Raw genomic sequence first — 24,060 nt, forward strand, 5'->3', positions numbered from 1 at the left:
CTTGAGGTGCTCCAGCAGCTTTGCAGAGAAGCAGCAGCTGCGGTGGCAGTTTTCCCTCTGACCTCGGTCCTGTTTGAAGTTATGGGGTTGTCTGGCCTGTTCCCTAAAAACTTCTCTGGAGCTTAACTCTGCTCTGGTTTTAAATAACTCAGAAGAGATCAGTTGCAAAAAGAACATCCGTCACATTACTTCTCCCTCTGACTGTGCAGCAAAATACTAATTCATAAATCAATGTTGCTTTTAATTTGTGACAACGTTACACGTTGTCCCAGCGGTGCTGGGTTTTCTGGCTTGCTTGGTGTGGTAATACCTGGTTTTTCCATACAGTTGATTCACCTCAGGTCAGAGCTCGTTAAACTGTTTTAGTCTGCTCTGGTCAATTTGAGTAAATTCCTTTGGGCCAATCTGCATTTTGTAAAAGGCTGGAGGAGAATATTTTGGAGTAGAGTCCCCAGTTGCCTCCATACTCCGTATTATTGTCCTGTGAAGAGTGTGTAGAGGAACACGCAGCTGTCCAGCTACGAGAAGGATGCTATAATTCCTAAAGCATTTCCTGCAAGACCTGGGCATGGCACTGTTTCCACGCTTCAGTTCCCCATCTGCAAATAGAGATATTTGGAGTGGGAAGGTCGACAATACATTTCTTCCAAGGCTGTCCAAAAGAAGTCGGTCATTTTGTTTTACGGCATTCCACAGCAAACTAATGCAGTACAGAGTAGCCTGCCCCAGTTGCAGAAATAAGAACCTGAGTCCGGGGAGGCCAGGATTAGACCTGCTGGGTTATTATCTCACTTAGGTAATGCGACAGTAACTTGTTCATGCTAGTGCTCAGTGACCTGAACACAAGAGGATGCTGAAAGCTGAGGGCTCCACAAGCAAGTGCCAGCTGTTGTGCTCTTTCTCAAGCCTTGCACTGAACCAGCCCTGGGAACTATCTGGCAGCTGATCCCCAAACCATAAACCAAAGTGCTGTTGCCAAATAATCTGTAATGTGCAGTAACCTACACTGGGTGTTTACTGAATAATTCAGAAAATTGCCCAGTTGTTGATTTTTTTTTTAGTAGAAATTAAAAGCCTTGCTTTATATATAGAACTGAAACCAGCATATATAAATAAAGTTTTGATTTCTAACTCCAGTGATTTTTGTGCAAACAAACCTATACTGTTGCTAAGCACGGTGTATCATGAATATTAAGTTTTGTGAAACCTCCAAGACCAACAGCTTAGAAGGAGAAGGTGAATGTGGTTTCTGGCACAAAGAAGTGAGATACAAAGGTTCAATGGATGAGTCAGGGACATAAGGAATTGCGCTAGCTGGGTACGATCTGTCTTTACGTGGAACCTGGGAAGGCACAAAAGACTGAAATCTTTTGCTTGAGCAATGCTATTCACATTTGTTATTATTTAGTCCAGTGAGGATATAATATGCAGGAGAGAAATGCATAAAATGCATTCATTTTTTGTTGCTGTTGGGTTTTTTTGGTACACAGAAAAGAAAGGTCTACTGCAGTCAATGAGAGCTCTGCTGGATCGCAAAGCCTATGTCTAGTACTGAGGGCTTCTGGGTTGGAAACAAATTTAAAGTAAAGTTTTCTCTAGCTGTCGTGGGTTATCTTGTCTGGAGTACAAGAAGCATCAGGCAATAGGTTTTGTCATTTGTTCTTAAATAAGAGCAATCTGGAGCACTTACTCTTAGTTCATCGGTAGGTATGCAACCTCCTGGAGCTAGTAGTACCTAGGTAACTAGTCATCCTAGACAAACATAATCCTCATGTACCTCCCCGGGAACAGGAGCATTGCCCTGTTGGACACTGATGTAAATCAGACTTCCCAGGTGAAGCAAAGAAAGAGGGAGGAGTTATGTGAAGGTAAAACTGCAGTGAAAATTGCCTTAGTCTAAGCAAGAAAGCAAATTCTTGCCTTCCTTGCTGTTTAGTTCTGTAGCTCCTCTAAATCACAGAATCATAGGTTGGAAAAGACCTCTAAGATCATCGAGTCCAGCCGTCAACCCAACACCACCATGCCTGCTAAACCATGTCCTGAAGTGCCGTATCGACATGTTTTTTTGAACTCCTCCAGGGATGGTGACCCCACCACTGCCCTGGCAGCCTGTTCCAATGCCTGACCACTCTTTCAGTAAAGAGATTTTTCTTAATATCCAATCTAAACCTCCCCTGATGCAAACTGAGGCCATATGTAGTGCGATTCTCTGTTCACTCCTACTGTGAGCAAATGTTCTTTCTCCCTCTATTTGACAAGTGTAAAAAATCAGGTAAATTTATGGAGTTATTATTGCTGCTGCTGCTCTTATTACTTTTATAGTACACTACAGAATGTTAATGGCCATATCACGTGCGGGATGCTGTGCGTGCACACAACAAAAGGACAGTACTTATCCAAGCTGTTTACAAGCTCTCTGGCTCCAGTCTATCCAAGTCTGCCTGGCTCCAGTCACTAGCAGAAAGCAAAGGCCAGAGAGGAGGATAGTTAGCTCTCTGAATCAAAATGCTTTCCCATGCTTGCTCCCAGGGCACAGCAACTGCTTGCTGCCAAACATTCAGGCTGAACCCAGCAGATCCAGACTGGTTCCAAGTGCAGCATTCAGTTTCTCTCAGGACAAAACCGGTGTGATTGCTGTGGAAGGGGGAAAAAGGTTGCTTATTTTTAATTGCGGACTCAGTGAAAGATGAGTATGCGCTCTTGCAGATATGACTCCAAAGCTTTAGGGATTTTATATGAGTCATGGAATGGATAATGGGTATTTGGTACTTTGGTGCCAAGATATCCTTTAGATATTTTTCCCCATCTTTGTTTTCTTTCCTCTTCCCTCATTATTATCTTCTCTGAATGTCCTTCTCGAGACGAAATCCCACTTTTTCAGAGGAGAAATAAGTTAGCATCTAATTTGTGCTCCGAAGAACCAAACAAGTACAGACCTTTGTTCCAGATAAGAGGCCAAGAATTACAGAAATGGATCAGAAATGTGGCTTATTTAATGACAGATATTTAAGAAGCTATGGACACTTTTTGAATTAAGTAAGCTTGTGGCTGTTTAGAATAGCCTGGAGTTAGTGTTTTATATTCTCATTCAAGAGTTATGCTAAAGGTTTATTGTTATTTTAAGCTTATTTCCAGAAACACGATTTCACAAAGTTCTTATTTAGAAATGTCCTCATAAACATATTTGAGTAGAGATAATTTTATTTTTTGCCTTGTTGCTTTCTGTAAAGGGTGCAGCTCCAAGGGGAACATTACGCAGGGCATCCATCGCCAGTAGTCTGCCTTAAGGTTACCACGACTAGTTTTTCCTCTACTCTTTGTAGATCTGCCTGTAACAATCATCTCTCTGTTGTTGCACTGTGACTCATCTTGGGTCTTTTCCTCACTAGATTTCCATGCTTCTGTGAGGTCTTTTCTCCACGTAGTACTTTCAACACCAGTGATAATTCCAGCAGGGTCAGCAGTGATGGAAGCTGGTAGTCTAAATCTGCAAAGCATAATTTTCCATCTGCACCTTCGCATTAGTGCCTCACCTTTGGTAGTGCTCAGATTTTCAAATCATGCAGTAGAGATGTGAGTATGTAGAAAAGAGGGGTTAAAGAAGAACAGAAAAAATGACACTGAAGTTAGCGTCTTCAGTGGCTTCAAGACAGGATCGTCAATAATGCTTGAGGAGGCAAGTGAAGAATAAAAAGAAAACTATCGAGATGAAGTTTTCCTAGGTTTAGTTTGATTTAGCAGCACAGCAACTATAACAGAAAGCTAGAAGTGGATCAATGAGCAAATGAAAAATCAGAGTAAAATAAGAACGCATGTGAGTAAATGAAACCAGCCACAATACTGCAGAGACCGTAAAGTACTGGGGGATAACTCCACAGGAGAGAAGAGGAGGAGAATACAAAGAGCTTCAAGGGTGGAACAAACGCTGCCCAGAATCACGAAAAATGGGGTGCGGTAAGAGTCGGAGGTGGGTGAGCTGGCAGCAGCACCACGCACATACCCCAGGGAATGGAAAAGAGAACCTGCTAGTGGATGGCTTCAGGGATGCCAACAGTAAACAGCAGACAAGTACTTGAGTAGGAGCCAGCAGAGGATAAGTCCATCATCTTCACACTTTGAAGGCAATAAAAAGGGCTGTTTGAAGGTTTTAAGACTGTGCAGAAGGGCTGGAAGAGCCCCAGATGTCTGCTATGTCAGTTTTCTTACCTGCGTAGACAGTGGATGCGAGGTCCAGAGACTTTATGTTGAACTGATCATTTTGGTTTTATGAGTGTGTTTTCAGACTGGGTTGGAAATGCGTTTGTCTGAGATTGCTGCCACGTCATCAGGAATGTTCCTAATTCTTTTCCCAGGTCACCTGCACCGTGGAGACCAGAGACAAGATCCACACAGCCCAGCTGAGGAACGCGCTCCTGGAACGCTACCCCACAGCCACCTGGATGGAGCGGTGATGGGCACGGCACAAGGGAGAGGGCTGAGGTCTTTGGACGGATGTTTTACAGAGCCCTAACCTCGAGGCATTCAGAACAAATACTATCTTTCAAAGCTGAACCATTAGAGAATAGTTTCAGGATATTTATTTCCTGCCCAAAACGTAGTGAATATCCTTGGGAATAAAGTTAAACTCAAAACTTTAGCTTAGGGAAAGGAAACCTCTAGTCTCTGCTGATGCTGAAAGTCAATATTTCATTATCAGCTGGCTGTCTGGATTCTGGTTAGTATGTAGGATCCAAAGACGTTCAATAAATAAACAGGGAGAAGGCATTTTTCTTTACATCTGAATATAGACAGATAGACCTCTCAAAGGTCTTTTGTTTTTGATGCCCCTAGTTAAAGTAATGGAGCTCCTTCTGCTGGACTTTGCCATATTATTCGTATAGTAACTTTCTGTTTCCAAGCCAGAAGCAGTTCTCCATTTGCTGAATCTGCTTCAGGAGATCTATGTGTGTTTCTGGGTGTGGGTTTGAACACACTTCTGTTCTGATCTTTGCTATCACATGAGGAAAAGTTCTGCTAATAAAATGTGCTTTAAACAAAAGTGAGAAACTCTTGGAAGATAGCCAATATTGTATTCATTTCTTTTTCCGAGGGAAAATGATGCTATTTATAAAGTTCCAAAAGATGTTGCCGCAATTAAAAAAAAAAAAAGTATTCTGAATATGATTAGACCTCATATGCAGAAAACATAATATAATTCTTCTGAAACACAAATGTAATTCTTCCCTCTGCTTTTGCGGACTTAGTATAAAAAGTAGCATATAAAATGGCTTGTGTTTGTTTATAAAATGGGCATCTCCACCCAGGTGAATTGTGTACTTAGCATTCCACTGATCATCTTAGTCTGCCGAAAACAGACTCTATCCATCTCACCTGACAGATTAAGTACATTCTGAAGAGTGAAACATGTTTAAAGACCACATGTTAACAGCCAAAGGCAGTGCCAGGAGAAGAGCAAGCCTAAGTCTTACGCACATGGCTAATGCAATTAACAAAGAACACATTGACCTAAATACCATTTTTATTGCTGCAGGCAGAAACCAACTGATAAGGTAACAGAGTGAGCAAGAAACATAAGAGAAATTCAGGCCCGCTTCTGCGGGTGCATACAACAGCCACCTTTCCACTCATGCAAAATTCAATTTAAGGCCAGCTGCAACTGGCCAGAGCCCATATGTACCATTCCACTTGGTTAAATTTAACCAGGATTGACACAATGTTTTGGTGTAGGTGTTTTAATGAAAGGTATTAATCCTGCCTCTAGCATATCAAGATGATAAGTAAGTATGTAAAATAAATACGATGTATTTAGCAGTGCCCTAGCAGAGCCCAGCTGAAAATCCAGCAAGGTCGGAGCGAGCGTCTCTGTGGGCTGCGTGGGATCCAATCATTCCAGTCCCCACATGCAGAGCTGGGCGAGCTGTTGTAGGTGTCCCTGAAAACCAACTTTTACTATAGCTTCTTGGGGAGCAAGATGGTGCAAGCCTATAGTGATGCTCCTTTGTTGTCATATTGGGATTCATAATCTGAGCTTCCATTTCTAGTCCTCCCCTGCAGTTCGGAATGGGCTTGCTGGTACATTTCCTTTCCTGGTTCCGCAGTGGGAAACTTTGTCTCTGAAGCACAACGAAGAAGTCACGTGTGGAAGAGGAGATGCCCTGGGGTAGGTGAAACCTGCCTCCGCCCTCTCTTAACTCCAGTCCATCTGTAGGCTAGGAAGGGCATCATCCAGGGCGTTAGAGCAACCTAAAGAGAGGGCCCCTATGGACTAAGAAGAATGAAGGGCATATCCAATCTTACGCAGATCTCATCTGTATTGTGTCTACTACTCATGGATATCCAGCTCTATCTATAACTTCACTTGTGCCTGCAAGGTGGGACAGGAATGGCAGCATTCTGGCTGTCTCTGGAGCTTTTTTTCTGGGAAATAGTCTGTTCGTTCCTTCTTATCGTGGTTCATAAAGGAGCAGGAGTAGAGAAAAGACTCACAAATGGTGGACAAATAAAAGAAATTCACTAATTTGGTCTCTTTTTGGAAGGACTGTGTTGGTTTGTACACGGAACTAAAAATTACTGATGCCCCAGAGGTTAGTTTCTTTCCCATGTTGCCATCCAGAATGACGGGTATAGGACTTGGTCTCCGGAATGTGTCCTGCAAATCACAGCCAGTCGTCACAACTCCTTTCTTCATGGTCAGAAGAGTATAAGAAATCTGTATAGAAATACATGATGACAGATTACGTATTGTGTATGTGCTACTTCTATTGAAACAAGCAAAGAAGCACATGATCAAAGAGCAGATGTAGGGATGTGAAACCACTGTAAATAAAGGTCTCATTATCCTCTCATCTCGTTTGGCAAAACTCTCAGGAGATTTTGAGGATGTCTCAAGTATCTACATGAGAAGAAAATGGGACTTTATAACCAATGTTCTCAGTAGTGGCCAACAACTTCTGCCGAGTCCTTGGTTTATTGTCCTGCATTATCCCGGACTGTATATTTCTAGAAGTTCAGAGCATTAACAACTTATTTTCTGATCAGTGGGAACTGCATTTAGCAAGCCTTCACAAAACTGCAGCAAGAGAGGTAGCAGACAGAGCAACCAAAAATCAGTGCATTCAAAATCACTGCGTGATTTTTGAAGATGTGTTTTGGGGGAAACACAGGAAAAAACAAAAAAAAAGAAAAAAAGAAATAAAAAAAGGAAATGATGCCTAGAAGTTACTTAAAATGTCAAATGTGATATATGCAGTTTGGTTTTATTTTTATTGTATTAAACATAAACATAAATTGCGAATCACTCAGTGGTAAACACTGGACATGTGAATATGATGACACCAGGGATGATTTCTATTCTATACTGCCTTTAACTGAGTTCATTGGCTTTAAAGATAAGATTAAATACTTCCAAGACAAAAAAAAAAAAAAACACCAAATGAAACATTTAAATGAGTGTATGCTGTTGGAAAGAATACTGAAATATCTGTGCTGCTAACATTTTTGCATTATGAAATATAATAGGACTATGGCATTTCAAAGATTTAATAATGTGTTTTTAAATGTTTCATTTAAAGAACTATTTTTATACAGAATGTTCTTATGTACCTTGAAAAAAAATAACTTTAATGGTTATGTAAAAATCTCACAAATTGTTAAATCAGCAAAATGTAAATCTAAGCATTATATTTATTTGAAAAATAATTAAAATTATGCTGTGCCACCTCAGCAATTCTCTCATATGGTACCGATAGCAGCCTTGCATTAAAAATTCACAGTTCATTCTTTTTTCCTTTCTCTGTTGTTGACGTGGATGCAAAACCCATGTTGCTGGTGCATGCGGAGCTCAGGGCTGGCAGGGAGGCGAGCGCAGCCAGGCAGCATTGCAGCTGCAGCCCTGTGGAGCAGGACGGGAGACTGCCAGCCCGCTCCGCAGTGCGGCTGGGTCAGCATAGAATCACAGAATCACAGAATCACAGAATCACAGAATGGTGGGGGCTGGAAGGGACCTCTGTGGGTCACCCAGTCCAACCCCCTGCCGAAGCAGGGCCACCCACAGCAGGCTGCACAGGACCGTGTCCAGGCGGGTCTTGAACATCTCCACAGAAGGAGACTCCACAACCTCCCTGGGCAGCCTGGGCCAGGGCTCCGTCACCCTCAGAGGGAAGAAGTTCTTCCCCATGTTCAGACGGAACTTCCTCTGCTTCAGTTTGTGCCCGTTGCCCCTTGTCCTGTCTCTGGGCACCACTGAAAAGAGTTTGGCCCCATCCTCCTGACACCCACCCTGCAGATATTTATAAACATTTATAAGGTCCCCTCTCAGCCTTGTCTTCTTCAGGCTGAACAAGCCCAGCTCCCTCAGTCTTTCCTCATAGGAGAGATGCTCCAGTTCCCTCATCATCCTCGTAGCCCTCCGCTGGACTCTCTCCAGTAGCTCCTTATCTTTGTTGAAGTGGGGAGCCCAGAACTGGACACAGTACTCCAGATGGGGCATTGCTCCTTCCTGGCTCGGAAGGAGATTCCGTGCCACGTCCTGGGCCAGCTGCAAACACCTCCTTGCTTGTACCTGGCTGTGTTCCTGGGCAACATGTAGAGGCTGGGTGCGGAGGTGTCCTGGGCTGGGCTTGTGCGCGTGAATGAAGTCGATGGTGTCTCGTGAATGGGATGTCAGAGATACTCGTCACAAATAGTGTGAACTTTGGCAAATCAGCCCTTCAATTTCAGGGTGCAGCAGACTCCACCAACTAAAATGCATGTTCGTGTCTCCAGTGGAAGAGGATGCTTTGAGCCAGGTCATTCAGCTAGAGCTAAGCTGCTTAGCTTTGAGAGCAGCGCTATGAATACAAGGTTTGACAGAGACACAGCAGAACTTCTTCCAAGGACTGATGCAAACAAGTCATATCTTTAACTGAAACAAAATCTCTTCCCACATTGTTTCCTTCATTTTTTCAGCCAGGTCCTGTCAGCTCTGGGTTAACATCTAAAGCTAAATATGTTTAGACAGCATCAGGAAAAGTTCACCTCCCCATGCAGGTGACGCCACCTCCCAAGTAGCACCTTGCCACCTGGCCTACTACTTTTGGAAGCTTTGGAAACGTGTTCCTCCTTCCCCTCCCAAAATGCCGTGAGTGCGTTTGACACGCTGTATCAAAGTTTTGCTAGATCCAGACCTAGGCATGCAGTTTAGGAACTGGAAAAAGAAATTGCAAGACTCTAGGGTTGGGCTGTAACTTCTTCCAGTCATTTATTTGATGACCTTGGTCCTCCTGTCACCTGCTTTGCTCTTTGTTTAACTGTAAGCAATCTGCCATGTGTAGGATATTGAAGTTTGCCAAGCTTCTTTCTATTGCAAACCCTTGCTTTCCTGCGCTCCCAACTTTTTGCTACATCCCAAGGGAAGGGGAATCCTGCTGAATGTTGTGCCCTCCTGAGCTGATGAATTTCACATCATTCAGAAGCACTTTATTTATTTTAAATAATGCTGCAGCAAAAGTTGGTGGCTGGAAAACATTCTAATAAAGTATGAATGTTTTCAAGTAATTCTGTAACAATCATACAAAACAAGAGGACCCCCTAACCCATACAGACTGTCCCCCCTCAAGAAAGGGAGGGCTGGGCAAGCCCTTAAGGAGCAGGGCCAGATCAGCCACACCTGAGTGCATCCACAGAGAGGATATGAGAGGCTTGCTGGGGAGGGAGCTCAGCTGTGCTGCTGGTGTTGTCTGAAAGCTTTTCTACATACAAGTACTCTTACTTGCTGGTTTTGGGGTTTTTTTGGTGGGACTGTGAAGTTTTTAATCTGAAATTTGTGGAAAAGAGTGTTGCTTGTATGTGGTTTTCTTTTGATAAGAAGTCTAGAATGTTTTCAGGAGGAGATTTTTAACTTGTGTGGTTTCTAGACTTGGTAAATTGGTTTTGTTGTCTGTTCCCTCAAGGGGCACCAAAGAGGTATTTATTTGAGAGAACAGTCTTGAAGGATGCTGATAAATGAACCAACAGTATGTCTTATACCTCCTTTCCCCCTTCTGGGTCTGAATGTGCTGGGGTAATGCCTGGAGCTGCAGGGGCCTTGTGAGGGCTGGGCGGTCCAGCACAGCATGCGGGTTGTGCCGTGTTGCTGCCTCTTGTCTGAAGAACAATAGTAAAGGAAAGGTTGATGGCTTTTTTTCTTTTGCTTTCATCAAGGCACGACAATTTCTTGAGCTGTTCATAGAGGCACCAGTCTGAATAGGCACATTGCTGACAGGATAAACTGAATGAATAGGCTGTTGACCACATGCCAAAAGTTTTCATTAAGTCCTCAAATGAGTGGAGCCATTAAAAAAAACCTTTAGAAAAATCTCTTTATTTTGTATGTGGAGATCACCTGTTGGGTGGTAGGGGAATAAAAATCTCCAAGCTTGTAACTAACAAGCAAAAAAGCAAAGGATTTTTTAAAGTGCTTAGACTTGTAAATAGTGATGCGAGACTGACAGGCTCGTTAAAAAGGGCTCGTCTAAACCAGCACTGTAATTAAAAAATGTGATGTTCCTCTCTATTCAAACGTGAAGTACAAATACAGTAGACAATTCAGATTCTCTCGTTCATGGAAACATTACTTTTATTTACTTTTTTCTTTGCAAAAGTCATTTGCCTGGAGGCCTTAAAATCAGTTAGTCGAAAGTTGCTTTCCGTAACACCTTCCTCTAAAATCTTCTGTGTTTCTGTGGAAGGTCTGCAATTTCTGTCCCCTCCACCACAGAGAGGGTGCCCAAAGGCCCACAAGCAGGAGACTGCAGGCTTCAAAGACATGGCCTGCAGTGGCCAAACTTACTGCAGACTCTACCACATGGCCAATGAGGTGGTTCCCCCAGCCTGAACTGGGCTCCATCACCGGTCGGGAGACCAGCTGGCCAGCCCCAGGGCAAATAAAACATCCTTAATGAACCAACACTTGGGCATTTCCAAAGGCTGACCCAGCTGACTCCTGTTGTGTTTAGAAAAATCTAGGTCAGAATGAAAGAAAGGCAAAGCAAGACAATGTATGTGGTGAGTTTGAGAGGGTTTTTCATTGCTCCCTTGCAAAAATGAGCTGCAGCTCTTAAGGCTTTAGAAATAGTTGTTGGAAACAGATGGGAGACGTCTCATGGCCTCTCTTCAGGCCCAGCAAAGTCTCTGACCTGATGCTGCATTTGCTGACCCGGCTTCTCACCAACACAGCGTGATTTGAGCAGTGGTTTGCCAGAAGCGCTGATCTGGAGGTGACTCGACTGTAAGGAGGATACTATGCTTATTTCCAAATATTATGATTTAAAGGTGAAAATGGATCTGGGTAGTTTCTTTGTGGTTTCCCCTGCAACAAATTTACCACAGAATCGTAGCCTAAAAGCACTGTTGTAAGCGATGTGATCATTTGCAGCTCATATGAAGTGATATCTTTCGATCACCAATGCAGGTCAAATAAATAATGTCTTATTTTGGTATATGCCCAGAAAAAACAGGCACTGTTGTTTTAGAGTTTCTCAGCATCTACTTTACATTATTAGCACAAACTTTCCCGATTTTGCACATAGACTTTCTCAGCAAGGGGATATTTTTTCTTATGGTTTCAATTTGAAATGAATGGTTAAACCGCATTTATTTCTCTTCAGTACTGTCAACAGCCTTGTCAGGAGAAATACTCACCCTGAAAACCTTTCTTGGCTTTCTTGGTGATTTACCTTCTCGCAATAAAAGCCCTTCTGTAAGTTTCATTTGGTTTTCCTTTTGGTGGGAAGTAACACTTTGAAATGTGGTTTGGTTTCTTTTTTTGCAGTGAAGTATTAACATTTGGAAGTGCTTTCTTTTGGCAGTCCGGGTGGTTTGGGTGTTGATGATGTGGGAGATGGTTTGATGCTCAGCCTAGCCTTCGAGCTGCTGTGAGAACGTATGGCACGCTTCTGTTGCCTCCCCCCTTGGCAAGGGTATTTTGGTTGCAGTGGGAAGAAATGCTCTACATGATGAAGAGTAGTCCCTTATTGTCGCTATTAGGGTAACCTGGAGGAATGCTTATGCCTCGTGTGACTGGATTTTGAGTTGGGGATTGCCCAGGCTTCAAAAATATTATAAGACAGGCATCGGTGCTTCTGGCAGCTCTGGGACAGAGGCTGAGAGTAAATACTTGTTAGAAAAAAACAAGTGAGCCGGCTGGCAGTGGGAGGGGAAGCCAGCCGAGTAGTTGTGACCTTATTTACAGCTTCACTGATGGAAGGTGAACAGTGGGAAACCGGAACAGACAAACATGACTATTCAGAAAAAAGTCTCTTGCCACCTCTCCCAAGTCTCTCACTGGCCTTGGCATTGCTGTTACACCTCTTTCTCTGTACAGGAATGCTAACACGAAAATGTTGAATCATAGTTACTCCTTTTATCCCTTCACATTTTTAAGTTAATGTCTATTAAGCATTCAATTAGAATTCACACTGAAACACACAGTATTATACATGTATCTGTTACATTGCCCTGGGAAAGTTTTTTTTTGTTTTTCCTTTTTTTGTGTAGAGACAAGTCCCATCAATACCTCACCCTGTCAGAAATACCAGACTTCTGGGGGACTTCTTTGGAAAGCATACAACCAGCTGATCCTCTGTGTTCCAAGTACAAATACTGCTACTGGTGTAAACATGATGCCTGTATGTTCTGTATAGACATTTATTTCCAGGATAAGTTAAAAACAACAACTTCACTGTTTTAAAATCTTTATTCCAGGGTCACAGACTAAGATAAATAGGTTAAACAGTAAAACATAGCTCAGGCCCTCGACATTTCTGTTGGATTTCTAGCTGCTAAACATGAGTTTATACTTCTCTACAAAACGTTTATATAATCAGTTCACCATCAAAAAAAAAAAAAAAGAAAAAAACATAAACCACCATTTCAAACCCTTGGCTTCTCTACCCTTTTAGTACCCACTGAAAAGCAAAATCTTTATGTACCTGTGCTTGAATAAGACCTCTCCATCAGAAGCGTTGCAGTCTGTAGGTACTGCAAAAGGCCTAAGTTTCCTCGCTACTGCGTTGTGGAGCTCTTCGTTAGAGGAAGAACAACCTCTTCTTGTCCTTTCTTCCAGAATGGCAGCACCACAGGTGCTGTGGGAAAACTCCTCCCCACACCATAGTTAGTATTTTACATAGTTCTTAGTTTTTAAAGTATTAAAAGAAGATGGGCTAAATTCTTGTTCAAATATGCAAAAGTCCAAGATAATATGATAAAAGGCTCGCTACATAAATAGCAAGTAGTCTGAGGGGTGTTGATGGTCTCTCTGGACATCCGCATGTGGGAAGCAGTGGTGTATGTTTACTCCAGCTAATTTCATTCACAAATGTAAAATTTTCAGCTAGGTTTTGGAATGCTAATTGATTTTTTTTTCTTGAATAATAAATTACTTTTCAATAAAGTTGCCTTCAAAGCTACAGGATTAGTGCTTTACATTATACTAACTCAAAGATCAAAATCTTAATTCAAAAGATGAGGTCATGCTGCATGAAATTTATGGCACAGGTATTAAACCAAGTTGCAGTGCTTCATGGTATCCAAGCTCATCACTGCACCTCAACCTGAACTGAGACTTCTGTCTTTTTCATGTGCCGGCAGCAATAGTGGTCTGTTCTTTGTGGGAAAAAAAATAAGCTGACAAAACAAAGTACGAAGACCAGGCTCTAACAACAACAAAAAAGCCAGTAGAACATCCTGTAGGGAAAATATAGGTAAATTTAAGTCTTATCACAAAACTGGTGCCTTGTGGCTGTAAGTAACTCTCTCTGTTGTAGAAGAAAATCCCTCCACATGAAAAGGTAATTTATCAACCTCTACTACCAGCTGTCAGGGACTTCTCAATGACAATCAAGGTATACAGTCTATGTCAAAAACTGCAAAGGAGCAACTTTTGGCTTCTTGCATAGTAAATGGGATTAAGCTTTGGCAGGGCCAAGACTGAAGGGCTGAATTTCTACTGAACTGTCCACAGGGCCCTGTGAATGATAATTGTCTTGTTTAGTAAGAGGAGAGTTACTTGGGTACAAGGGCACTGCATCATGTAGCAGGAATGTAATTTAGCTAGTTAGAGCACCTAGACATGTAAATGAGGGTATCTTCTGAAAAATGAAGATGCAGAGTGCCAGAAGTGACTTCTGCCGCTGTCTTCTACTAGTGCTTCTTGGCTGAAGGTTTGTAGGATACCAGAAGACCAAAGGAAGCATACCCAAACAAAAGCGTCTGAATGAACCACTGAAACTGAATTCCTGGGTCAGTGATTCCTTTAGATCTGGAACATTAACAAAAGCATAAAATGTGTCAACAAACTTCTGGTCTTGCAGACTATACTGTGATGCTTACAAAGTCAGGTTAGATATTTTTACCCATCTTTGGTACATCAGACTTGATTAGAACATTTGATCCTAGTGTCATTAATTTTAATCTGCTGAGGCTATTTCCTGCACCAATTAAACATACCAGTTCTTGTGATTTTAGTGGATTTTAAGCTATCTACGGAACAAAGGGTCTTTCAGAGATTTCAGGCATACAATTTCCTCAGTAACACATAAATTGCAACTTCAGTCTATGCTATTTGAGATGACTTATCCTAGAAGTTTATGCGCAAAGATCAAAAAAATTAGAGCAGTTTAATACTAATATTAATATACAAGTCTGTCTGTAACTCCTGTTGACTACAGTCACTGCAGGTGGACTGTGTGCTAGCAGGGCAAAGAGGCCTGACAATTACTGTGCGATGCAGGATGGTGGAGCACTGTTACCTCAATTTGTGGCTAGAAAACACGGGTGCAAGGGGCTGATGATGCCTGATGCGATTTATAAAGCAGAGACCTTCCTATGTCAGTTAGTTTTAACTTGGCATGTGTGAATTTTTCTGTATGTTACAGAAAATGTCACTTTTTCCTCCACTTCATTGTTGTTGGGAAATACTAGTGAATTTCCAGAGAAAAGGAGTATAAACATGATAGCAAAACCAATTGATTTCACATTTCCAGTAGACTATATCAAGCATAATCATGCTCCAGCTCATTAGTTTACAAGGCAGCTCCCTCTGCTGACCTTTGCTAGAACAGTTCAGCTGTTCATTGTTCCAGCAAGTGTTGATTAACACATTTCTTAATGTTCATTCTTAACCTGTCTCACCGGCTGTGAAAAACTTTTTTTTATAATCTCATCTGTAGTGTTTCCAAAAGAGTACAAAAACTGGAAAAGTAGGGCTTAAGAAATTTACCTGCTTATATAAAGCAAGTTTACTTGAAGAGACCATAGGCAGAAATACAGGCCAACAGCCAATGGCAGTACTACTATTGATTAACAAATTTCTGTCTGCTTCGTCCCTAGTTCTTCCTCATGCCTCCCTTGTGATATTCCTAAGTAGACATTGCTTTTATATCAGTAAAAAGGATATAGTGTTTGGTGCTCATAGTGAAGTACAATTACTTAGTAACCTACAGAAGTGTGCCTGAAGAGATGATAGGCAGACAACCTATGCTCTCTTCCTTCTGGGCTTTAACATTGGTCTATAAAACTTCATCACTTCATTACAACAAACCCATTTGGTACATTCATTGGTAATCAAGTTCCCTCATACTTAAAGTCACCTTAAGCAGAATCAGAGTTAAAGTCTTAACTTTAAAGCTACATAATTTAAAACTGAAGCCCAGTAAAAAATTTACTACTAACTCCCATTCTGAAAGCAGAAAACCTTCATCCACATTCTGTTATCAAAAGAAATATCTCAAATAGCTTTCCATGGAACAAACAAAATTTTTCCAATGGAATAAAATCCCTCTGCCTCCACAGCTGTGGACTGTCCACAAATGAAGTGGAAAACCACCATTTTTACAATGGCAAACAGACAGGCCATCTACTCTATACACCTTGAAAAACAGTATCTACATTCTTCTGAATTATTACAAATAAAATTCAAATGAACAGACGGATTATGTGTTTGCACAGCACCCTTTCCAAATAATTTGTTATCCTAATGTAAGACTTAGCTGGCCTTACTTTTATAGTCTGATTAGTCAAAGTATTTTATCCCACAGACATGCAGATACAAGTAGATCTTCAATAGCCCAAACAGAAGTGTCTAATTGTAATCTCACGATATAGATACAATCCTTTAAGCAGGTAATGAGCAGTCTTAAAATTTGGATGAGGTAAGATAAAGTTTTAATAACTGAAGTTACCAGAGTATTTCTACACTGTCTATTGTTCGCTCTGCTTCTTGAAGTGCAACATTACCCCGTGAACAGTGAGTTCAGTGGCGGACAGACAAGCTCTGGCAAACCTTGCTGCTGCCAGTTTGGCAAGCTGCCATCCTTTGCTGTCGCCACCCTGTACAACAGGAACCACTAGCAGAATTTGCAGGAGCCTCTTTTGGAGGGTAGCAAACTACCACTGCAGCAAGAAAGTTATCAGTATTGTCTGAACTAATGCTGCTGCTGAGAACCACCAAAATTGGCCTGTAGCTTATGTCACCTGTATCAGAAATCCTTTTCAAAGAATCTGTGTTGGGGTGGGGGGAGGGAATGACTTACTCGCATAACTTAACACTGTAGAAGGCTTCCACTACGTGAATCAACCAGGACACCCAGAACCTAATTAAAAGAAAACATGTTTTATTTTGTTGAAACCTTGGGAGAAGACTGTTGTATCTGAGATGTGTTATGCAGAGAATGTAAAACTGGAAGCACAGAAATGACACCTCACTTTAACCTAGCAAGTGAGGCGTGTATCTTATCTTGGGGAAAAAACCCATGCGTAGTCTTAAAAGAAACTGAAGTCCACTGAGAAAGTTAAAGGAACTGTAACTCGTGCAATATGCCTGGACCTGAGATTTCAAGTATCTGCTGCATGTTTCCAAAACTTTCAGCACTTGGATTAAGCCAAAGACACAAATGTTTAGTGGAAGAAGTACATGTTAATCGTAGTTAAGCATGCAAAAACTATGCTTTTACTTAGACAAGCATTTTTAGAGGTCCTGAAGTTTTGACAGGTTTAGTTCTAGGAAAACAACTGTATGTACAGATTCAGACTACATAATATAACTTGATTAGTCAAACTTGGTTTACAATTTTTCATATAGAAGCTTTTTTAAAAAGAAGTTACCCAGGATATTCAGTTAGGACCAACTCAATGCCTTGCTAAAGCAAAAGATGCTCTGAGCAAAGATGAAGGCTTATCTTCTACGTGACGCATGGTAAAAATAAACAAGCAAGTCTTGCTGTGTTCTTGTCTTTACAGGAAGTCAGGAAGTAAGAGATATGGATACAGGGAAGTGTTTTCCAGCACTTTTGTTAATTAAAATAACAAAAACTAAGTTTTGTAACCCAGCAGACTTTAGCACTATGCAGTTTTTTCAGCAGGTTCTCTCTCTTGTGGACAGGATCAGGATAAGTTAGTAGCAGGGTGTAAAATGTTGCTTAATTGAAGCTGGAAAAAGAAGACTCCTAAAGAGAGAACTGGACCACTTGAGTAACAATTTGACAAAAGAATGACTTTTACGAGGTGTTACAATACAATTTTACATATGGACTAATAACTGTCTCCAAAAGTAGTATCTTTTTTCCTTTCTCACTATAAAAACACAGATGCCAAATTCTAAGTTGAATTTTTAAATTTTCACACTTGTCTTAGCCTGTCTAGTCTTCTACATAGTTATTACCCCACACCCTTAGTTGTAATGAGGTCGAAAGAGAGCTATTTAAACGTAATTAATAACCAGGTGACAGGAAAGCTTGTTAACACAGACTAAGCAGAAGAGTCCAAGAGAGGCAACAGGAAAGATGCAAAATAATTATACAGTCAAATATAACTTACCCATAGCATACCCATTTGTGGTGGTTTTCTACTAAATAAGTAAGGAAGGTACCAAATACTCCCAAATAACTATAAGGTATAGTTGAAGGCCAAAGCGTTACCCACTGGAAAAAGAAAAGGTAGAATTACTATCAGTTTCACTTTGAAATTAGCTTTCTTTTAGCTCCCCCCACTCCCCATGGCTGTCAAACATGGTTTAGGGCTCACCTATTCATAGTACTTCAATTCTTTCATTCCATTTACTTTGTCTAAGACCCATATTCTTCAACAACAAGACCACTAGCCTTCTAAAGCACACCTACTTCAGAAGATTCAAACTTATGAAACTTCTTTTCCTTGACATGGGGTTTAAGGTTGCTGCCTGTGTACCAACAGCGCAACTGCATGTTAAGTGGCATTTAAGCTGTAAGATCATTACCTATTACACAGGACAGCAGCAAAAAACACATTGTCTCTATCCCGAAGAAGTTAATCTGGTGCAACTGACCTGAAGAATTCAAACAATGACTAGACTGAGAAGGAGGAATCACCACTTGTCTATAACTAGGGGATTGGTCTGTCGTCTTCTGTCCCTTAGGAAAGAACAAGTCAGATTTTGTTTTATTTTGAACAGGGCCCAGCAGATAATTGAGCATGAAGCCCAAGACCAAAGACGCAGGGAGTGTTCAGGTATCTTCCCTGTCATTGAGCTGTCCCCAGGGCTTAGCGCTGTCCCCCTTGACTTTAATGAGCTGTGCAGGAGAAGCAGGGGTTCAGTGAGCTGTGCCCTTCAGAGTCCATGGGGGATGGAAGGTAAACACTAAGCTGGGCCAAAGTTCACGCTGGCTTATCTTCCCCCTGGCATCGATGCTGTGGCTTCTAACTATATGGAAATTTGGCTCTGCGAAGCATGTGGCAGAGGGACGGATTTAAACAAGGAATCTGCTTAAAGCTCATTTTGTTTCTCAAAACAGTCCAAAAGCTGTTTTGTGAGCTGTTTGGCCTGCCTTGACCGTCATTTTTTCAGCAATGGTTCTCATGTGTCGAAAATCCTTGCAAATAGAAGAAAAACTACCACGCGTGGAAATCAATGGATGACCTTCGTAAATTTGTCATATGTACCAAAACTGCCATTGATCTCCCCAAGCCAGTAATCTGACCTATTTTAGCTGCAGTCCATTTGCACAAGTTAAGCCAACAGAGCGACAGAACCAGCCTGTTCTCCAATGCCAACAGAGCGACCGAACCAGCCTGTTCTCCAATGCCACCGGCTGAGACGGCCTGTAGCTACAGCCATCGCTTGTAAATGCACCTTATCATTTACCGACACAACTGACAGCTGTCCTACAGCATGTTCCACTGATGCCCAACGCAGTTCAGGCTTTGTGAAGGCTGAAGAGGCTTTCCCAGGCCACCCACCACACCGGGGATGCTGCACGCCTCCAGCACCACAGCCTTACTTCGCTTCGAAGCCAAGAATTCTGTTTTTTCTCCCCTCAGAACCTTCTTCGGGGACACATTCAGCTCCCTCACAAGCCAACCAGTCCATAGCAGCGCTTTAAATCTCCTTTTTCTCCCAGCTTATTGCTGAGGCGGCCGGTTCTGCAGCCTCGAGCTACCTGAGGGCCGCGAAGCCGCCAAGGTCCCCCTGTGCCGCCCCAGCTCTGAGGGGGACTGGGCCGCCTCGGGCCCTCCCACCTCACCCCGGGCCCTCCCGCCGCCGCCGCCGCCGCCGCCGCCGCCGCCGCCGCCGCCGCCGCCGCTCCTTACGCCGAGGACGATCATGCCGAAGGTGATGGCGATCATGAAGAGGAGCCGGGAGCGCTGGAAATGGCAACTACCATCGCGGAGACGCTCCATGCCCGTCATCTCGCCGCTCTGCGCCCCGCGTCGCCGCCGCCGCCGCTAAGGCCGCCGGGCCAGGGGGGCGTGGCCAGTGGCGGGGGCGTGGCCACGGGGCGGTCCGCCGGCAGCGGGTGATGCGGCCGGGACCTCCCGTGACTGGCGGGTCTTCCCGTGGCGAGCGTGGCCGCGGCCGCGGACCGAGGGTGCCCTCTGGTGGCACGGCGGCGAACGGTCGCAGGTGGAGGGGAGAAGGGGGATGCGAGGCGTCTTCCGAGCGTCCATCGGGACGGTGCCGGGGGCTGTCTGCGCTCCTGGTGTGCGGTGTCACCGGCACGGCCCGCCTGTGGGCCACAAACCAGATATCTCCAGAGAAGGAGACTCCACAGCCTCCCTGGGCAGCCTGGGCCAGGGCTCTGTCACCCTCAGAGTGAAGTTCTTCCTCATGTTCAGACGGAACTTCCTCTGCTTCAGTTTGTGCCCATTGCCCCTTGTCCTGTCGCTGGGCACTACTGAAAAGAGCTTGGCCCCATCCTCCTGACACCCACCCTTCAGATATTTATAAGCATAATTAATTATACCGGGCTGAAATAATCAGGTAGTGACATTTCTGTCACTGAGCAGCTCAGTCTTTGGGAGGAGCTGCGAAGGGCCGAGGAGTCCCAGGGGGACCTTCATGAGGGTCTCAGCTGAGCTGGGGAAGCCCAAGGCGTGGGGGTGCTGGTTGATGAGAAACTCCACGTGACCCCGCAATGTGCGCTGGCAGCCCCGAAGGCCAACTGTCCCCTGGGCTGCATCCCCAGCAGCGTGGGCACAGGGCGAGGGAGGAGACTCTGTCCCTCTGCTCTGGTGAGACCCCCAGGAGTCCTGCGTCCAGCTTTGGAGCCCTCAGCACAGGACAGACCTGGAGCTGTGGGAGCGGGGCTGGAGGAGGCGCCAGCAATGATCCGAGGGGCTGGAACCCCTCTGCTGGGAGGAAAGGCTGGGAGAGCTGGGGCTGCTCAGCCTGGGGAAGAGAAGGCTGCAGGGAGACCTTAGAGCAGCTGCCGGTGCCTGGAGGGGTCTATAGGAAAGATGGGTAAAATCTTTTTGGCAGGGCTTGTTGCAATAGGACAAGGAGCAATGGTTTTAAACTAAGGGAGGGTAGATTTAGGCTGGATATAATGAAGAAAATTTGTACAATGAGGGTGGTGAGGCACTGGCACAGGTTGCCCGGAGAGGTGGTAGATGCCCCATCCCTGGAAATGTTCAAGGTCAGGCTGGATGGGGCTCTGAGCAACCTGATCCAGTTGAAGATGTCCCTGCTCACAGCAGGGGGGTTGGGCCAGATGGCCTCTAAAGGTGCCTTCCAACCCAAAGCATTCTATGAAGTCTGCAGACATCGCGCCTTTAGATGGCCCTCACCTTAAGGCAAAACTAAAAGGAGCTAGGCAGGTCTAAGTTAATTTCTCATGTGTTTGTGGTTATAAAGCACGTTGAGATCCATGCTTTAAATGAAATAAATTATTTGAACTACCGGTAAAAAAATGCATATAAATATACATACGTACAATGCTATATTATATAAATATGTATATATATGAGACGCTCCTAGTTTAGAATACTACATAACACTTTTCTTTTTGAAAACTAGCGATGTAAAGTGTATTAAAACCATCATTTTCTATTCTATGCCCCTTTTGGCACTTTGGACTCGGCAGTGAGCTTGTGCAAAGAAGGACGTCACTAGGGCCTTGGGAAGGGTGCCCACAGATAGAAGTGGTGGCGGTCAGGGGGTCATCTCGTGCTTTCGCTTGAGCTTTGCTACCTGTTTACTTGACAGTGACTTTGGCAGGGTAGAGGATAAACACAGTGAGAAATGTGGACTGTGCTGTTCTCTCTCCTCGCCTGAAGGCTAAATACAGCTGCTTTTTAAACTATGTGTTAATGACATGCCTGTAAAGCTGTTTTCTTCAACAGCTAAAGCAGCAAGTCCTGACGTTCTCCTAGCAGGAGCACCGCGTTTCAGAAAAGGGTGGCTACAGAGGGGATTGACTTTGCACGTGCCTGGGTTAGGTTGGTTCTGTCCGGAGACTGTTGTGTCCCTGTCTCTGTATTTAATTCCCAGCTATTCCTGCCCAAAGCACTATGCTTTTTGGTGGCATGTTCTATGGAAACTACAGGAGACTTTGATAAGAAATTCCTGCAGTGGTAAAACTTGCTGGGAAGGCCATCTGTAAAAACCATGGAGGTTGGCTACGTGGAATGCCAGCTGCATGATGCACTCACCTGGGTTGCTCCGCTGATGCAGGGGGAAAGCGTGTGGCTCTACAACATCTTGGTATCTGGCAGATAAAAAAAATTCAACCTCTTTTTTTTGTAGCCCGTTACTTAATTTCTTGCTCTTTAGAACATTCTATGCCTGTAAATCCACATGCAAAGGTGGTGCTGAGATCCTGGGATGGCCTGAGCTTTGCCCAGAAGTGTGGGACTGCCCCACACCAGGAGATCTGCCTACGCACCGGAAAGAACTTCTGAAGGCACAATTAAAGCAGGTTTATTAGACTGTAGAGCAACCGAGTTGTGAGACGGCAGGCTGTGCTGCTGACGTGGAGCTGGCTGGAGAGGGCAGTCACGGATCTGGGAATGGGTTGGCGCTTGGACTTGATCTTAGAGGTCTTTTCCAACCTTAATGATTCTTTGAAGGAAGGGGGCTGGTGGCCACCAAGAGGAGGAGAGCGATGGGGTCTCAGCCGTGGGGTATGCGACCCCCAGCTGGGACCCTTCCCCTTGCTGCTGCCCCTCGGGGAGTGACGCACAGTTCTGCTGCTCACGCATCTCGGTGGACATTTGCTGTGCTAGATGGGCTTTGGTGGCCAAAAGCGGCCAGGTGATGTCAGAGACGAGGTCATGATATCGTTCCTGCCACACTGTGTCATCTTAGGCAGAGGAGGGGTAGCTGGCTTACTCTTCTTTCCTTTTTTTACCAACAATAATTGGTTTACCTTTTTTATTAACATTAAGTGATATTCCTCCTGGCCTGGGTAGACCATGGCCACAAAACCAGCGAGCGCAGCATGTGGCCCACTCGAAGGGGCCTGTCTTCATGCGTGACAGCAGCCCTGCTGGCTGCCAGCCCTGGTGACCCAGGTAGCTCTGCCAGCCCTGGGCATCTCCACAGCCTCAGGCTTGGCAGTGAAATAGTTAATGAAGACAGTTCCCTGCTCAGCCTTTTTGTGGGGGTGGACTTTCAGCGGTCCCATTTCTAATCCAGGGCAGTGTCTTTGATCTGACTTTTTAAAAAAGGCTATTTCTCTTGACAGAGAGAGGAGTCTTTGGAGTATTTAAGAAGGTGAATATAGTTCCAGTTTTTTCATAATTTGAAGCCAGAAATCCTGTAGCATCATCCAGTCTGGTCAGCACAAGCCATGAAATATTACCTTGTTTCTCTGAACTGAGCTCAGTAACTTGCACTTAGTTAAAGCATACTATTCAAGGGGCATTTTAACTTTGAAGACGTCAAAAGACAGAGAATCCACTGCTTTCAATGATTAGTCTTTCTTGTGTCTTTTCTTACCTGCTATTAGTATGTATCTAACAACTACTTTTGAGGGAGTCATTTTCCAGAGTCTCGCTGAAAAGCTTGCTCTATCATATTTTGCAAAATGTTTGAATTTATGCCTTCATAATTTGGACCACAACACTGGAAATGTTATTTGTCAGTGAATTGCATTTATTGACAAATATAATCTAAATTAGAAACTACAAATCCCAAACAGTTATGTGAATTATTGAAAAAAATTCCAAACTAATTCACTTTGCCAAGTTTTCAGGAAATAAAACAATTTCTGCACGCTTTACTTCACCAACTATAACCTTGGAGGTTTCTACTTTTTTCCTTTCCTTTCTTTTTTCTCGGTGCCACGAAGCGACTGGACGAAGACCTGGCATGCCATTACGAGTTGGCAGCTCTCCACAGCATACAACACACCACAGTGTCACCAAGGCTGAGTGCAGCCAGCCAGCTTGGGCAGCTCTGGCCATGCTTACTAGAAGCCACGTTTAGATTTGTAATTTGGAACATGTACTTGTGTTGTGACAGGATTAACGCAGCTCCATGTTCTTTCTCAGGCCTTGCCTACGCTGGAGAACGTGCAGATATTGGTATCTAGCAGCCGGCAGAGCTCATCATGATGACAGAGCTCGGTAAGCATTTGAAGAAGATGAGCCAATTTATCTTAACCCTGCTTGCTAAACCAAGTCTATTTTTGTAGTAGTCAAGGCCACAGAAAAGAGAGGCAGAGCATGATCTTAAAAACAAGTTGGAAAGAAAAAAAAGCGTGCTCCCTCATAATTGCATACAAACATTTTTTCTTTTGCTTGCATCGCTTGGTTTAGATTTCAAATTAGGTTGGTAATTAAAGCCACAAG

General features: G+C 43.7%; 2 protein-coding genes across 3 annotated transcripts in view; one reads left to right on the forward strand and one right to left on the reverse strand.

Moving 5' to 3' along the window:
• The window catches only part of LOC104333638 (L-threonine ammonia-lyase), a 33,201-nt gene extending 25,775 nt beyond the window's left edge, over nt 1–7,426 (forward strand). For both annotated transcript variants that reach the window (XM_075422959.1, XM_075422960.1), the window contains one exon: nt 4,353–7,426. In XM_075422959.1, the coding sequence (XP_075279074.1) occupies nt 4,353–4,451 (99 nt within the window). In that variant the 3' untranslated portion in view covers nt 4,452–7,426. The remainder of the gene's footprint in view (nt 1–4,352) is intronic.
• A 5,267-nt stretch (nt 7,427–12,693) lies between these two features.
• Nucleotides 12,694–19,746, reverse strand: TMEM254 (transmembrane protein 254). The gene is made up of 4 exons (XM_075422963.1): nt 19,579–19,746; nt 17,830–17,933; nt 16,548–16,607; nt 12,694–14,275 (listed from the first exon to the last, which is right to left on the reverse strand). Exons 1-4 carry the CDS (start codon nt 19,675–19,677, stop codon nt 14,158–14,160), a joined length of 381 nt encoding a protein of 126 aa, XP_075279078.1. The 5' UTR covers nt 19,678–19,746; the 3' UTR covers nt 12,694–14,157.
• Nucleotides 19,747–24,060: the final 4,314 nt, after the last annotated feature.

This window comes from Opisthocomus hoazin, chromosome 6 (genome assembly GCF_030867145.1).
Source record: "Opisthocomus hoazin isolate bOpiHoa1 chromosome 6, bOpiHoa1.hap1, whole genome shotgun sequence".
NCBI lineage: Eukaryota > Metazoa > Chordata > Aves > Opisthocomiformes > Opisthocomidae > Opisthocomus > Opisthocomus hoazin.

What these genes read in the sequence shown, in the direction of transcription:
- TMEM254 (XM_075422963.1), bottom strand. Translation starts at nt 19,677, where the DNA reads ATGACGGGCATGGAGCGTCTCCGCGATGGTAGTTGCCATTTCCAGCGC. An exon ending in CACAAATGGGTATGCTATGG is followed by an intron (nt 16,608 to 17,829) that starts GTAAGTTATATT and finishes TCTTTTAATTAG; the next exon opens with GTTCTGGGTGTCCTGGTTGA. An exon ending in TACAGTGTTAAGTTATGCGA is followed by an intron (nt 14,276 to 16,547) that starts GTAAGTCATTCC and finishes TTAATGTTCCAG; the next exon opens with ATCTAAAGGAATCACTGACC.